Below are 15,057 nucleotides of genomic sequence, written 5' to 3' on the forward strand. Positions count from 1 at the left end.
AACTGAGATAAGAGGTCAATATCTAAAGTAAAAAGCAAATGGGAAATATTCTTCAAACTGTCATTAACACCATCTGCTACATAAGTAAGGATAAAAAAATTACCTGGAATAGGTATGAGAGGCATTGCATGTTTAGTGAAACTATTTTTCATAATCAATTCTACAATTTTTGGTTAACATTATCTATTTAAAAAAAGCTTGTTGATATTCCTATATATCTTTTTTGTTTTTCCTCGTCCCTAATTTATTCTTTATATGCTATCATAGCAAGGCCAGTGCTGTGTTTTTATGTTGATTTTAGATTTGGAAGTTCTTTTCCCCATAAAGTGCACAGTTCCTATTGGATGTCATAGTTATATTTCTCTTTTTTCACAAATTGAGAGACCACAGACACAATTCTATCTTAAAAATATTGTTTATTCACAAAAAAAGACAGAGTTTTATGTTCTGTCGTTTGGAGTTTTCAAAATAAACAATTCAAAATTTCTGACCTTTGATATCAGGGTTTTATAAAAATGATACCTGTACTTCCTCAGAGGGGATTCTTCCTTAGGACCCAAGGTAACCATTGCTCCATCATTCGAGATGTTATGGGTGGGGCTATCTGGGTCTGTTTGATTCAGACCAAGATCCATTCTCTGCCTACTGTCTCCTCTAGGGAAACCATGGTCCTACCCACCTAGCTTTCCTCTAACGTTAACATCACCATCTTATGTAACCACTGTGAAATTGTCAAAACTATGAAATTAGCATTGATGCAATACTATTAACTGAACTACAAACTTGACTCACGTTTCCCCAGTTTCTCCATTACTGACCGTTTTCTGTTCCCGGATCCTACAGTGCACTTAGTTGTAATGTCTCCTCAGTCTCCTGTAGTCAACTTTCTACAATCTTTCCTTGTCTCTCATGGCCTTGACACTTTTGAATAACAGTGGTCAGGTACTTTGGAGAATGTTTCTGGATTTGTCTGATGTTTTCTTAGAAATAGACTGAGATTATGGATTTGGGGGAAGAATCACAAAGATGTGATATGCCTTCTTGTCACATCCTATCAGGGAGCATGTGATATCAGCGTGACTTATTACTGGTGACGGTGACCTTGGTTACTCGTTAGGATGATGTTTTTCAGGTTTCTCCATTGTAAACTATGTTTCCCTTTTCATACTCTATTCATTAGAAATGAGTCACTAAATCCAGCCCAGTCCGTTCAAGGGGAGAATTAAGCTCTATTTCTTAGCAGAATTTCAAAGAATTGGCTGTCATATGTTAGTAACAGTATAATTAAAGTCGATATGTCAAACTGGGGCCCAAGATTTGCCCAAGATCACACACTGACTACATTGCAGGTTTAGGACTAGGATCCAGTAGTCTTATTTTCTGAGTCAGTGATTTTTTATAAAGACATTTGTGAGTGTTCCATGAAAAACGTGGGGCAAGCGTTTCCTACAACACAATTATTATGGAGCCACAGGGCAGTTAGGCACACTTGAGAAGCAGTAATGCACACACACAGTTGTACTTGTGAAGATGAGGTGCTGGGTCTCACCACTGGGTAGCTGTGCCCTCCTCGCCATGTACAAGCTGATGTCCTCTAGATCTTATCCACATACTCCTGTCCATAGATTTCTGCTCCACCTGATTTCTCCCTGCCCTCACCCATACCCCCTGCCATTAATTCTGAGTGCCAGAGGGTCCTGAAACAGCTGGGAGACTGAGGACATTTTTGGCAAGAGAACAATGTAGGAGAGATCTCGGCTAGAGATGGAGGTCTGGAAGCAGAGTAGGTGTGAGCGAGAATGTTTCCAAGTTGTGGCATGCTTTGTTTCTGCTATACTCCAACTTAAACTGCAGTGTCAGACACAAATCAGTTTTTGTTGAATGGATGTAAGGGCAGGGAGATATGAAGAGAGAGATTAAAGTTGAGCAAAGGAAGTGAGAAGAATTTGATTGAGGTACACAATTATCCCTCCTGTCTTAGATACATGCCCATCTTACCCCTTACCAAAGCAGGCCTGTCCTTGGTGGGAGCCTTCAGAAACCTGTGTCATCATCACTACTCTGAATGATAACATGAATTGTACTTAATTCTCTCAGTGCCACCATGCAATAGGTATTGTTGTCCCCTTTTACAGATGAAGCTCAGAGAGGTTAAGTGAGTTGCCTGGGGTCACAAAGTGAGTACCAGATCCAGGATTGGAACCCAGACCTTTCTGACTCCATTGTTGTCCGGGACAAAGTCTTTTATTTTATAGTAAGAGTGGTTAAAATGCAAATTTTCAGGATGTATGAGAACAAAGATGAGACTGAACATAAAAGAAGATATAAGATACTTTCTTGTTTGTATAGAAGAATAAGGAGGGGGGGAGGAAGAGAAAGAAAAGAGAAAAAGGGGGGAAAAAAGAAAAGAGAAAGAAAGAGGGAAAGACGGTGATGGGTAGTAAGGAGGGCACGTATTGCATGGTGCACTGGGTGTTACACACAACTAATGAATCATCGAGCCTTACATCGGAAACCGGGGATGTACTGTATGGTGACTAACATAATATAATAAAAAATCATTAAAATAAATAAATTAAAAAAATAAATAAATAAATAAAGCTAGAAGCATGGGGTTTGGAGAAAAGAGAATCTCTGAAAGAATAAAGAGGAGAGGTTGGAGTTACCGAAAGCACACTTGGCCCACTTGTCTCTGTCGGGGTTTCTGATTTTCAGAGCAACAACAGCTCCCATTAATGGAGCATTTACTATGCAAATGAATTACTTCTCAGATAATCCCATTCTCTCATTTAATCCTCTTCACAGTCCTCTGAAACATAAATACTATTACTATAGATAAGAAAATAGCCTTGTTACATTTTAAATCACACAGAACGTGGCAGGCCAGCATTTGAACCCAGATCCGATCTCAGGTCCCCAACTCCAAGTCCATGTGGACCTCCCTTCTTTATAGGGAGAAGTGGGAGCTACAGGGAACTCATGGTCCACCTCTGTCTCCCACAAGGGAACACGGAGGACACCAATACCACCCTTGACTGAAGTGGGAGAGAGACTGTCAACAGATGATAAACACATAGGTTATCCAATGTGAAAACTTGAAGTTACTGTCGTTTTAGTCTTCCGCTTATTTTTATTTCTCAGAAGCCCTGAAAATGTCTGCTTTACCCTAGAATTCTCAGACCTGAGCTCCTAAATGTTTATAGCCATGAAAACTCCGCAATTTTGGCCTCAATCAGAAACTTCTGTCTTTAATATATAGAATAATAAGTTTCAGGAGTTTTGTGAATAAGCTCACTCTGACAGCGGCATTAATATCCTTTCCTCGCTGTCTAAGCTTGACTTGTCATTGGGGTAACAACCCTCATGAAATTTCCATGGTCTATAATTACAGTTATAAATCTTATGTGTCTGCTGATACTATAGGCCAAACTCTAGCGGTCTCTATTTTTTTTTTAATATCAGGTTATTTTTTCGTTGTTGTTATTTGAATTATATAATGCTCCTTTTAACATTTCAGACACTATAGAAGTGTTTAAAATAAAATGAACCACCTTCTTTTTTTCTTTTCCATATTCCCCTGGTTAACTACCATTACGATTACTGTAGCTTAACTCCTTCCATATTTTTTCGTTGCTTTGGGACACACACATATGTATTCAAGAAAAAGGGAGCATAGCTAGCATATTATTCTGAAATATGCTTTTCTTACTTAACAAGATGGTCTGAACAGCTTTCCAAACCAGCACATTCAGATCTATCTTTCTTTTTCAGAGATGCACAGAATTTCACAATATGGATATATAATAATTTATTCATCAGCCCTCTATCGATAGACATTCAGGATGTTTCTTTTGTTGCTGTTACTGAAACAATGCTACAATGCATATACTAGCATATAAATTTTATGTACTGAGATAAATTCCTAGAAATGAAATTTCTGGAGTGAGAACTAACTTTTACTGAGATGATGGATGAAGAATGGTATTTTGTTGTTTTCATTGCTAGGTCAGAAAGTATGTACATTTTAAGTGTCATTAATATTGCTATATTACTTTCCATAAAGGGTTATAGTTGCAGACAAAAGATTTATTAAAAACTATTAGGTAGCTCCAGAATCTTCAGGAGAGCAAACGAACCAGGGAGAACCAGAGCCAAGCATAGCACCTCTGGGAGCAACACCCAGCCATATGGCTGCATCGTTGTAGTGAAAACATGATTACTACCTCTTAACAGCGTGGCTCTGATCACCCTGGGGATTGGATGACAGGTCAGCCGCAGATTTCCAGAGAACCACCATGCTTGTCAGATACTGAGAGAAGTGTATTTAAAATTTTCCCTTGTGATTATGATTCTTATCAAGTTCTTGTACTTCAAGGAGATTTTACCTTATATAATTTGAGGTAATAAATGTAATTTATATTATTTGCAGTGAAATGGTTCTTGATTGTTATTTGTCCTTTATAGCTTATCTTTTTATGATAAAATGATCTTAATTAAATTTCATTTTTTTATATTAGTTTTACTTCTGTTGCTTTTCTTAGCCTGCATATACCTGATATATAATCTAGGCCCATCCTTTCATTTTCATTGCTTTCTTACTCTATTGGTTTTTCTCCTTTGATAAGGGAGTTAAACTCATTTTTATTATAGTAACATATATTTTATCTTGCTCCTTTCATGTTATGATTACTTTAAATTCTTTATTTCCAGTTTTTCCTTTTCATACTCAGATACATTATGATTTTTAAATATCTTATTTGTCATAAATAATTTACAAGTTTTACTATTATATTCCCATTTTACTAGTGATTTCTCCCATTTTCATAGTCACTTAAATCTCTATTTCCATACTGATATACCAAAATTAAATAATAATTTATCCTTCATCAAATGTTTCACTGTCTTGTCCATACCTTCTCTTGTCCACTTCCAAATTAAACAGTTTTGAAAATGTATCTACTTATTTCTCCCTCCCTGCTCCTACTCTCCTCTTGTATGTTAATAATCTAGAATTGTAATTTCAGCATGTTATTAAATGCTCCTTTAACATATGTTTTGACTGTTGCAGATTTTTTTCTAAGTTAATACTATAGCTCATCTTCACATTATTACTCATTTAGAGCCAACTATAAATTATAAGAATCATTGCTCACCACTATTTTTATGCTCTTTGTCTTCCACTCTTTTGAAGTCTTTGTTCTAATTGAATTTTTGTTTGCAACAATTTCCTTGAGTAATTTCTTCAGAAAGGGTACATAGATGTTATATTTCTGAACTGAAAGCTTTCTTTTTGTTTTTTACATTTAAATGATACATTGGATGGGTGCGAGATTCTTTTTTTTTTTTTTTTTTAAGATTTTATTTATTTATTCGACGGAGATAGAGACAGCCAGCGAGAGAGGGAACACAAGCAGGGGGAGTGGGAGAGGAAGAAGCAGGCTCATAGCAGAGGAGCCTGATGTGCAGCTCGATCCCAGAACGCCTGGATCACGCCCTGAGCCGAAGGCAGACGCTTAACCGCTGTGCCACCCAGGCGCCCCGGGTGTAAGATTCTTGAATCAGAGACTTTTGCTTTAGGAACTTTGTAAATGTTGTTCCACTATACCCAGTTTCAGTGTAGAAGTTTGATATTAGCTTGATTCTCTTTCCTTTCTAAGTAATATATTCTCTATCCTCAAGTCTATGTTCTTTGTCTTGGGGATTCACAAGCATCAGAATTGTAACTTCTTTCTTTAATTTTCCTAGGATTTAGAGTACCCTCTCAATCTGAAAATCTTGCTATTTGTTCACAATAGCAGAGCAGTTTTCTTCTGTCATTTCTTTGACTATTACTTCTTTCTTTTTCTCTGAGATGCTATTATTTATATGTTGGGCCCATGGATCTGTCACCTATGGATTTGCCATTCATGTCTCATATCTTTTTGCATATGGTTTCCATTTCTTCAAGTTTTTGCTCTGTGTTGTGAGATATTATTTCCATTTGTTTTTTCCAGAATATTAATTCAGTTCTCATCAGTGACTACTATTTGGTTTCTCTATTGAATTTTTAAATTCAGAAATAATGCTTTTTTCTTCCAAAATTTTTTTTCCTGTGATCTAATTGCATCCCCTCAAGAGTTCTCATTATTATTATTATTTTTTTTTTTTTGGTTGCAGTGCTTGTCTGTCTTTTCCATTAGCTCTGGCTCAATAGGATCCACCTGTTCTCTTCTCTTTTCTTTTCTTTTCTTTTCTTTTCTGTCAAGTCCTCTTTAATTGGTTGTGGCTTTTCTACTCATACCCCACAGGTCAGGCTATTGGTGTCTCTCGATGGTGATGAATTGACAGGTGGAAGGTACAGTTGAAGATTTTGGCCTGATGTCTTGGCAGCCAAATCAACTGGAACACCAGCATCTCTTTGCTGAGGATGAATGGCAGGGCTCTCTGTTCTCAGGCCTCTTGAGAGAAAAAAAACTGTCCTTTTATAACCCCTGCAGTTTATATCCAAGGCTGCCAATATCTTTTTAATGGGGCAAGATTTTAAAAAAACAGTAAACTTCAAGTGGGAAGAGAAAGTATGTCTCCATATGCAGAGAAGGGTCTATTTACTGTGTAAGTAGGAACCCCTCAAGCAGGTGAGAAATCTGTGGTCTTAAAGGAGTCTCTGCTAGAAATGCAAACCTTCACTTGGACCACTTGGAGCCTTGGAGATGCAAATAACATTGCCAGAACCTACTTGTTTTTCTCTGAAAACTCAGGGCTCAGATTTGCCAGTGACTTCCTTGATTCCCTGATAGCAGGCTGTATTTGTAGCTCTGTTGCCACAACAAGTTATTGGAAGAGAGAAGAGCTTGTGAACATGCTCCCAGGTCACCTTAAATCCTCGCTTCTGAAGTTTACAACAAAAGAAGATTAAGGATTTTCTTTGTTATCAATTAAATTAAGAAAAAGCATCATCAAAATGAGTTAGGATATTGATGTGAAACAGGTTATGCCCATGTAAAATAGTCACGTGAAAATTTATGTACAGATTATAGAATGTTGCAGTTGCTCCCTGCTGAAGATTTTTTTTCCAACAGAAATGCTTTAAGAGCAATTTAGAAAGTAACTTTGAAATTAGAAATCATTGTGTTTTCTTATTTCTCATGTACAAGAAGATTAACATTTTGTCTCCTGAACTGATTCAACCTTAGGCAGCTATAGTGGCTTGCAGATATACGTTCTCAAGTCAGGTGTCTACCAGAACTGTCAGGTCAGTTCCCAGTGCTGTGCAGAAAGTAGGAGTGCCTGTGGCTGGCTGGTAGGTAGACAGGTACAGCCATCTCTTCACAGAGCAGTCCTGGGGAAACATCGCTCAGTAAAATGATACCCTTTTAATCCTCAAAGACCTCTTTGCATTTGACTCCATTTACAGATAGCTTTGGATACCAGTTACTGGACTGTCATTAATCATGTCTTCATCTGGGGCAGCGTTGCCACTTACTTCGCCATTTTATTTACAATGCACAGTAATGGCATCTTTGGCATGTTCCCAAACCAGTTTCCATTTGTTGGTAAGTTGAGTCCTATTATCTATGGGGGCCTAGTGTCATGCTGTCATTTATTTGTCTTTGTAATTTATTTTCTGTGTTGGGTGGGACTAGGGATGACTAATAATCTTTGCTCTAGGAATGGATTGAGCCAGGCATCTGAAGGATTTCAGGATTGAGAAGAGCTCCGAAAGATTAGTTTCTGCTGTCCCCGTCAGATGTAGAAGAATCACTATGATAGCTGCTTACGGGTTCCCAACGGCCCAAATATAATAGATTGTCCCTTTGCAAACAAGAGGCCTAGCACATATATCAGGGCTACCTGAAGGCCTGTTAAAAAAAAAAAAAAGTTCGTGTATAATAGAGGGAGGAGAAAGAAATCTTAGGCTCTTCCTTTTATCCCACATTATCACCACTATCACTGCCAAAGTTCACCTGTGTAACTTACATTTAGATAGGAAAGAAATGATGTATAATTTTGAGCAGTCTAAGAATTGCTGGCCATTAGTCCATAGGCACAAAGAGTAGCCTCTGTACTTAGACAGCCAGGGTTCAGGTGTCAGCTCTGCCACTTAAATGCTGGGTGAACTTGGGCAGATTTTTTTTTTTTCATGCCTTGATGTCTTAAATTCTAAACTGGAGATATTAATAGTTTCTATTTTCATAGGAAATATGAAGGTTACAGGAGACAATGCATGTAAAATCCTTAGCATGTAGCCTGGTACATTGTGCTTTTTCAGTAAATGGTAACCATAATAATGGTGATGACGAAGATGATGACGATGGTTCAAGCTGATGTGTCTTGGTTACTGGTTGGGAACACTGCAGGGTGATTTGAACAGCAGACGGGTAGCACAGGAACTCCAAAAATACCTTAAAGCCCTGAGATTCTATAATACCCTAAAGAGTGTGCTTCTGCTCTATGTATGGAGTATACCACCGTCGTAGTCCACATTTCAGAATGATTCCCACAGGGCCACTGAGCTCTACCACGGAATGAGGCTATTAATGTACTTCCTCAGAAGTTTTAGAAATCTCTGGTTTGTGTGAGATAAGTTGGTAACAGTGATGTTTCTCAGTTCATCCCAGCAAACTGGAAAAGAGAGATGCACACTGTCAGCCTTCTTGAGCTTAATCAGGTGAGACTGACATTTGCATCCGCTGGTTGAGGAATTCAGTCTAAGAAATCCAGAAAAATAATTCTTAGAGAACTGATTCATGTAGAAGGCAAAATAAGAGCAACTATAGGGTTATACATTTCCACTGATGCAAAGACACCTGGAATTACAATTCCAGTTAAATGCACACATATACTTAATAATGTTGCTCTTCATCTTTTTTGTTTGTTTGTTTGTTTGTTTTTTTGTTTTTTTAAATCAATGCACAGAAATGAGTTACATTTCTCTTTTTTTTTTTTTAAAGATTTTATTTATTTATTCGACAGAGATAGAGACAGGCAGTGAGAGAGGGAACACAAGCAGGGGGAATGGGAGAGGAAGAAGCAGGCTCATAGCGGAGGAGCCTGATGTGGGGCTCGATCCCAGAATGCCGGGATCACGCCCTGAGCCGAAGGCCGACGCTTGACCCAGGCGCCCCTGCTCTTCATCTTTTGCCTTGTTTTGCATGTACATGGAAATCTTTAAATTGCACCACTCTTACTTAATATGTAACATTAATACTTTGTTTGCCAAAGGATTGCATCCGTGTAGAAACATGATGGTTATGAATAAGAATAAGCATATTATGAAAGAAAGACATTTAACTACTTCTAGGGTTTTTTTTTTCCCTTTTTCTTTTTCTTTTCTTCCTTTCTTCTTCTTCTTCTTTTTTTTTTTTCTTTTGGATGCCAAATCTGAAAGTTCAGTGCATTGACAAGAAGACTTCTAGTCCTAAGAGAGCATTTTAGCACGCATAATGAGACTGGAATGCCTCAACTGGAGAAAGTAGTTTGTGTGGGGACCACTCTCTCCAGCTAAGCACATGCCATTCCAGGAATTAATTACTGAGCTCCAATGAGACTTCTCAAAAGTTAGATCAACATTGGGGTTTAAGAAACAAAATTTTCCTTAGTAGCCAGCAGCAAGGAGGAGTGCGGTTTTAAAGTGAAGTTTGTTTTCCCAGCCATGCCTGGGGGTACTAAGCTTCAAGGAGCTCAAAGAGACATTTAATTTATTGAGTCAAGTTTGTTTCTGCCCAGGCAACTGTAATCTGCTGCTCTTGGTAGGCAGATTCTGTCCTCCAAAGCCAGAAAATGCAGACATACCAATCAGTAGCCAAGCCCTTATACCCAAAACACACTCAAGTGGTGTTAACACTTTAGCTTCTGGAGAGGGGACCTGGATAATTGGAGGTATTGCGGCAAATCCCTAGCAAACCGACAGGGATGAAAGTTTATTTTGGTGATATAAACAGGGTTGACATGTTCCTGTAGAATTTGTCTGTCTGCTTAACTGACCGTTATTGCTTTGCTTAAACAAACATCTCAGTATATGAGGTGTGAGTATAAAGCGAGGAAACCGGCTTAGACTTGGGAATGAGTTTCACCACCGTCTTGCACTAGCAGGTTCTATGGCTGCATCAGCAGTCTGTCAGTGAGAGGAATGCTCTTTTCACAAACCCAGGAGCATCTCTGATCTCCTTGGAACCTGAGTTCTTCATAACCCCGTGAATATCAGAGGGATCAGCAAGTCCCTCTGGGGCTGCTGCCTGAGTTGTAAAGGTTGGCCCTATATTAGGTAAGGCTCTCCTTTTATGGCATAGCCAGTCCCCAGGGCTATTAAGATTGTACCTGCACCCCAGACATATATTGTATCGTTTTGATATGGCAGTTTATTCAAGAGTCTATAAGAGCAAGTGTGCCTTTTAAAAATAATGGCTGCTTTGTAGTCAAGAGGTCTTGAGCCTCCATGAGAGAATTCTACTTCATGAGTGAAGCTGGACTGAGTCTCGATCAGAGAACACGTGGCTCTGATCGGCTATCTCCAAGCGATCGGGCCATGAAGCAGCTCCCAAGGGTGGTGATCATACCACTCCTGCCTTCTCATCACTCCTGAACATACTCTATATGAGGGAAGACACCTAGTGGTTCTTCCTAGGTAGCCCAAACCTCACCATTTCAAAAAAAAGACCTTATGGACCTTACTTAATACTTCAGTATATTTTGTATAATTATGTATATTTTTCCTTAATAATAGGAAATGCACGACATTCTTTGACCCAGAAGTGCATCTGGCTTGTTATCCTCTTAACAACAGTGGCTTCAGTTGTGCCTGTGGTGGTACTCAGATTTTTGAAGATGGATTTATGCCCAACCCTGAGTGACCGGGTATGTTGCAGTGCTGATAAGTACTTGAAGGGCTGATTCTTGGTTCTTGGACTCATGTGCTTCTCTGCCTGATTTGGAAGCCCAGGAAAGGGCTAATGAACTTCCCACTGGAAACAGCCATAGGCATACAGCATCACATACCAGTAGATGAACTGCCCACATCTGAATGTAGTAGCTTTGTGAATGTTAATGAAGATAAATGTCTAGACTAAACGTAGGTGGGGAGTCATGAATTACAAGTTAAGATGGGTGTTTCTAAAAGTTGACTTTAAAAAAAGAAGCTGGTAGCATTTTGGACAACTATTCTAAGGCCAAGGCAAACTATAAGGAAAGTTACTGACCTGGGGGCAAGTGAAGGATGGAGTAAAAGAGAGACCAGCCAGGTATGAGGTGACGGGACTCAGTTTTTGTAGAAGTGTGATAGTAGATTCAGAAACATAAGGAGAAGCTACCTTCTGAACAGATTAAGAAAGCGAAGAGGAACATGATGACTGGATTGAAAAATATAGAGTTGAAAGGAAAATAGAACAGATTGTAGAAATTCTTAAGCCAAGGGACTAACAGCACGTATTCTATGAGAAGAATAGCAGAAGCAAGACAATGCCAAGTTAGGTCAGGAACCAGATAGAAAGAGAAAAGAAGAAAGAAAGGGGAGATATACATCTGTAGTCACACCATGAGAAGGGGCAAACACTGGTAGGTGAGTGGTCAGGCCAATGTCACTGACAGGAACCGAGGCAAAACTTCCCTTACCAGGTTATCCTCCATATTCCGAGGCCAAAGCATGTGAAGATTCCTTCTGAAATGATTCATAGGTTCCCGTTAGATCTGTGCTTCCCCTTTGGCTCCCAGAAAATGATGGATGAGCTGAAGGAAGGAAGATGATGTTCATTTCTTCCAGTATGTGGTCACGTCATGATCTTCTGCCTTTAATGGCTTTCTCCTGACATGAAATCAGACTCTAAGAGATCAGCCGAATCAGAGAACAAAGCGGCTTGCACCAAACCTCGGATATTTTTCTCCTCATCTTTACAGGGAAAGGAAAGAAACATTGGAAACCCACCCAAGTGATGTTGAGTTCTTCAAAAGGCTGCAAAAAACCGCAAAATAACAACAACAAAATCCAAAAGAAATCAAAACCCTGAAAACCTCATGATATACTAACCTACCACAAGAGTTAGGAATTTCTGAGTCTCATTTTCTAAATTTTCTTAGTCCGGTTACTAATGACTATTAATCTTGAGAATTTCCCTTAAGAGGGAAAAGGCCTATTTGGGGGGAATGGGACTATAGATGATTATACTGACCGTGTTTGGATGCTGCGTGTTAGAAAAGCCTTCTGTACAAAAGTATGTTCCTATTCATTTAAGATGTATGTATAAGATGGACACAGTAATGAAACTTGTCTTAACACTTCTTGCTTATTTAATAGTCGCTTAGTAGAAATAAAAACTGACCAGTGCCCAGTGTAATCTTTTGGGTGGAAAATTTCTTTATTTTTTGGTGAAACATTTCCTTTTACAATGAAGGTATTTTATTATTGTTGCTGTTTCTACTGAAAGAGCTTTCTCTTCATAAATTGGCCCGGGGCCTGGAATCTGTCATTTGGACGCATCATCTCACTCTGGGTGTCTTTCCTTTCCAGATCCGTCAGAGGCAAAAGGCTCAAAAGAAGGCAAGGCCCTTACGTAGTCGAAGGCCTCAGACTCGCAGGTCAAGCTCAAGAAGATCTGGATATGCTTTTGCTCACCAAGAGGGCTACGGAGAGCTTATCACATCTGGAAAAAATATGCGAGCTAAAAATCCACCCCTAACATCAGGGTTGGAAAAGACACTGTATAATAGCACTAGCTGGATTGAAAATTTCTGTAAGAAAACCACAGACACAGTGAGCAGCTTTAGCCAGGATAAGACAGTGAAACTGTGAGTCAAGATGAATTCGAACCACATAGTGACTTTTCAGCTGAAGCTGAAATTTAGCTGGCTCCAGAGTTTGGGATCGGGGGTTGGGGTGGGGCGGATTGCCTCACTTAATTTAAATCTGTGGCAGACAGCTGCCAGTGCCCACCAAATAGGGGTGCACTATATGGGAAACCAGGCCAGATGGTCACTGTCTAAATCGTGATTTGCTGGGCAAAGGCCTCACAATACAAGCAGAAGTTTTCATCAACCTAGATACCAACTAACTTAAACTTTAGAATCTTATTTATGGAGAAAAACGTATAAATCTGCATATACATTGAATGGATCTTCAAGTGGATAAAAGGGTGCATTCCGAAGGTATACATCCCAGCTGTGAAAAGCACGCTTGTTGACAGATAAACACATGTAAGATCAACCTTTCCCAAGATACATTTTTAAGATGTACAACGTATGCTATGGTGCTTTCAGACTAAGAGCAGCTCGTGACTCTTTAGTCTTCATATCTACATACCTGTGCGTTTACCCAGGACAACACATCACCTTCATGGCCTGAAGACTAGAAAAACATGTCGGTGTTCCTCATTTCTTTACTGGTCTAAAGACAAAGTAAATTGGAGCATCTTAACAGTGGGATAAGCTGGGAATTTGGTGAAATGTATTCACAAAGCTCTCAGGGACATGCTCATGAAATGTCCAAGAGAGGTTCTCTATTAAGTATTCCAAACACTTTTCAATGACTTTTGTAACAACCTCAGTAGTAATTTACCTTGCATCGTCCAGAACCATTAATGAAACCAGCATAGCATCGGAATTTCATACTTTCATGATAATATTCCAAGTAGTGTATGGGTAAATAAATATTTCCAATTTTAAAAAGTTTAGGTTTGAAACCCGACAAATTAATAAGCAACCACTTCAGTTACTATTTAAATACTCAGGCTTAGGTCTTTCATAGTTGCCTTTGATATTTAACTGTCGTGTTTATAATTCAAACATAAACATATGTAGATAAAGTTAGTTTTCTGGAGATGTTCCTGTGCAGATTTTCAGTCCACACGTGAGTCACTAGTTTAGTTCCTGTAAAGGAATTCAGATTTGTGTTCAGACTCCAGCTCTATGACTTCTTACCTCTCTAACCTCGGGCAGGTACGGTGCCTCCTCCGAGACTCACTTTCTCCTCTGTAAACGAGGATATACTACCTACCTCATGTGGTTGTTTGAGGATTATCAAAGCACAGATTCTTAAATCATTGAAAACATAATTCTCATATGAATGGAGTTCCACTTAACTTCTCATCGGAATAACAGCAATTTGAAGAGAATGTGAAGAATGGGAATGTAATCAGTAGGAAAGACCTTGATGAAATGAGATTGCAGAGTAAGATATTAAAGCTGGTTAGCATCCTACAGAGAAATAAAACTATCACCCTGCAGGTAAATTTCTCTATCAGAAAATGCAAATAAAATGTCATGATGCTTTATCAGTTTTCTATAAGTCAACCTCCAGCTTGACGAGGTCCCTAATCTGGTCTCTGTTGAATTATTACTCAAAGTTATCTTTCCCAAGAGAGTCAGGTGGTCCTTGGGTGAGTTTGATGGATAATAGGCTAGCATGATATTAATAGATGACACAATCTCTTTTTTCTTTTTGTTGTTTTTGGGTTTTGTTTTGTTGGGGTTTTTTTGGTCATACTTTCCTAGTCCGGGATCATTTTTCCTGAATGGGATCAAATAAGATATATGGGAAAGACCCTAATGCAGTGTTTTAATCATGATAAATACTCAGATGTTCCCTTTCCCCACATGCCTGCATGGAGTTACCCAGATAAGCTTTCAGTTTTAAACTTGTCGTTAGTTTCACTGTGTTTGCTTGCTTTTTGTAATATTCTTGGAAGATTTGAAAACCTTCAGTAAAAGTTTTGGCACTATTGGTGTTTGATGTTGTGTGTATTCTTTACTGGGAACTCAACGGGGGAGATTTTTTGTCACATAGGTCAACTGAATTTTTTTTTTCCCTCTCCTTTACGTGCCTGAGGAAAATGTATATCATTCTTAGGATCAGAGTCAAGAATCAAATGAACTGATGATTGGACCTCTGTGTTAGGAATGGGAAAGACTAGGAATGGTCCAAGTTGGCAAGTTCAGTTCAAATTAAATAAGGCTGTTTAAAAACAGATACTGTGGGTGATTGTGAGCGAAACACATGATCAGTTTACTTTGGCCCCATGAGGTCCAAATAAGCTGCCACACCCATTACCAGATCATTCAATTCCCAGTGCCAGGGATTACTTAGAACCTGAA

The 15,057-nt window shown here is 38.8% G+C and overlaps 1 protein-coding gene across 1 annotated transcript in view; it reads left to right on the plus strand.

Moving 5' to 3' along the window:
• ATP8B4 (ATPase phospholipid transporting 8B4 (putative)) overlaps positions 1–14,684 on the plus strand; it is a 208,033-nt gene extending 193,349 nt beyond the window's left edge. Inside the window, 3 exon segments of the mRNA XM_008705952.2 lie at positions 7,394–7,532; positions 10,703–10,833; positions 12,479–14,684. Of these exon segments, the coding sequence (XP_008704174.2) occupies positions 7,394–7,532; positions 10,703–10,833; positions 12,479–12,760 (552 nt within the window). The 3' untranslated portion in view covers positions 12,761–14,684.
• The last annotated feature ends 373 nt before the right edge of the window (positions 14,685–15,057 follow it).

Source organism: Ursus maritimus, unplaced genomic scaffold, assembly GCF_017311325.1.
Source record: "Ursus maritimus isolate PB19 unplaced genomic scaffold, ASM1731132v1 scaffold_35, whole genome shotgun sequence".
NCBI lineage: Eukaryota > Metazoa > Chordata > Mammalia > Carnivora > Ursidae > Ursus > Ursus maritimus.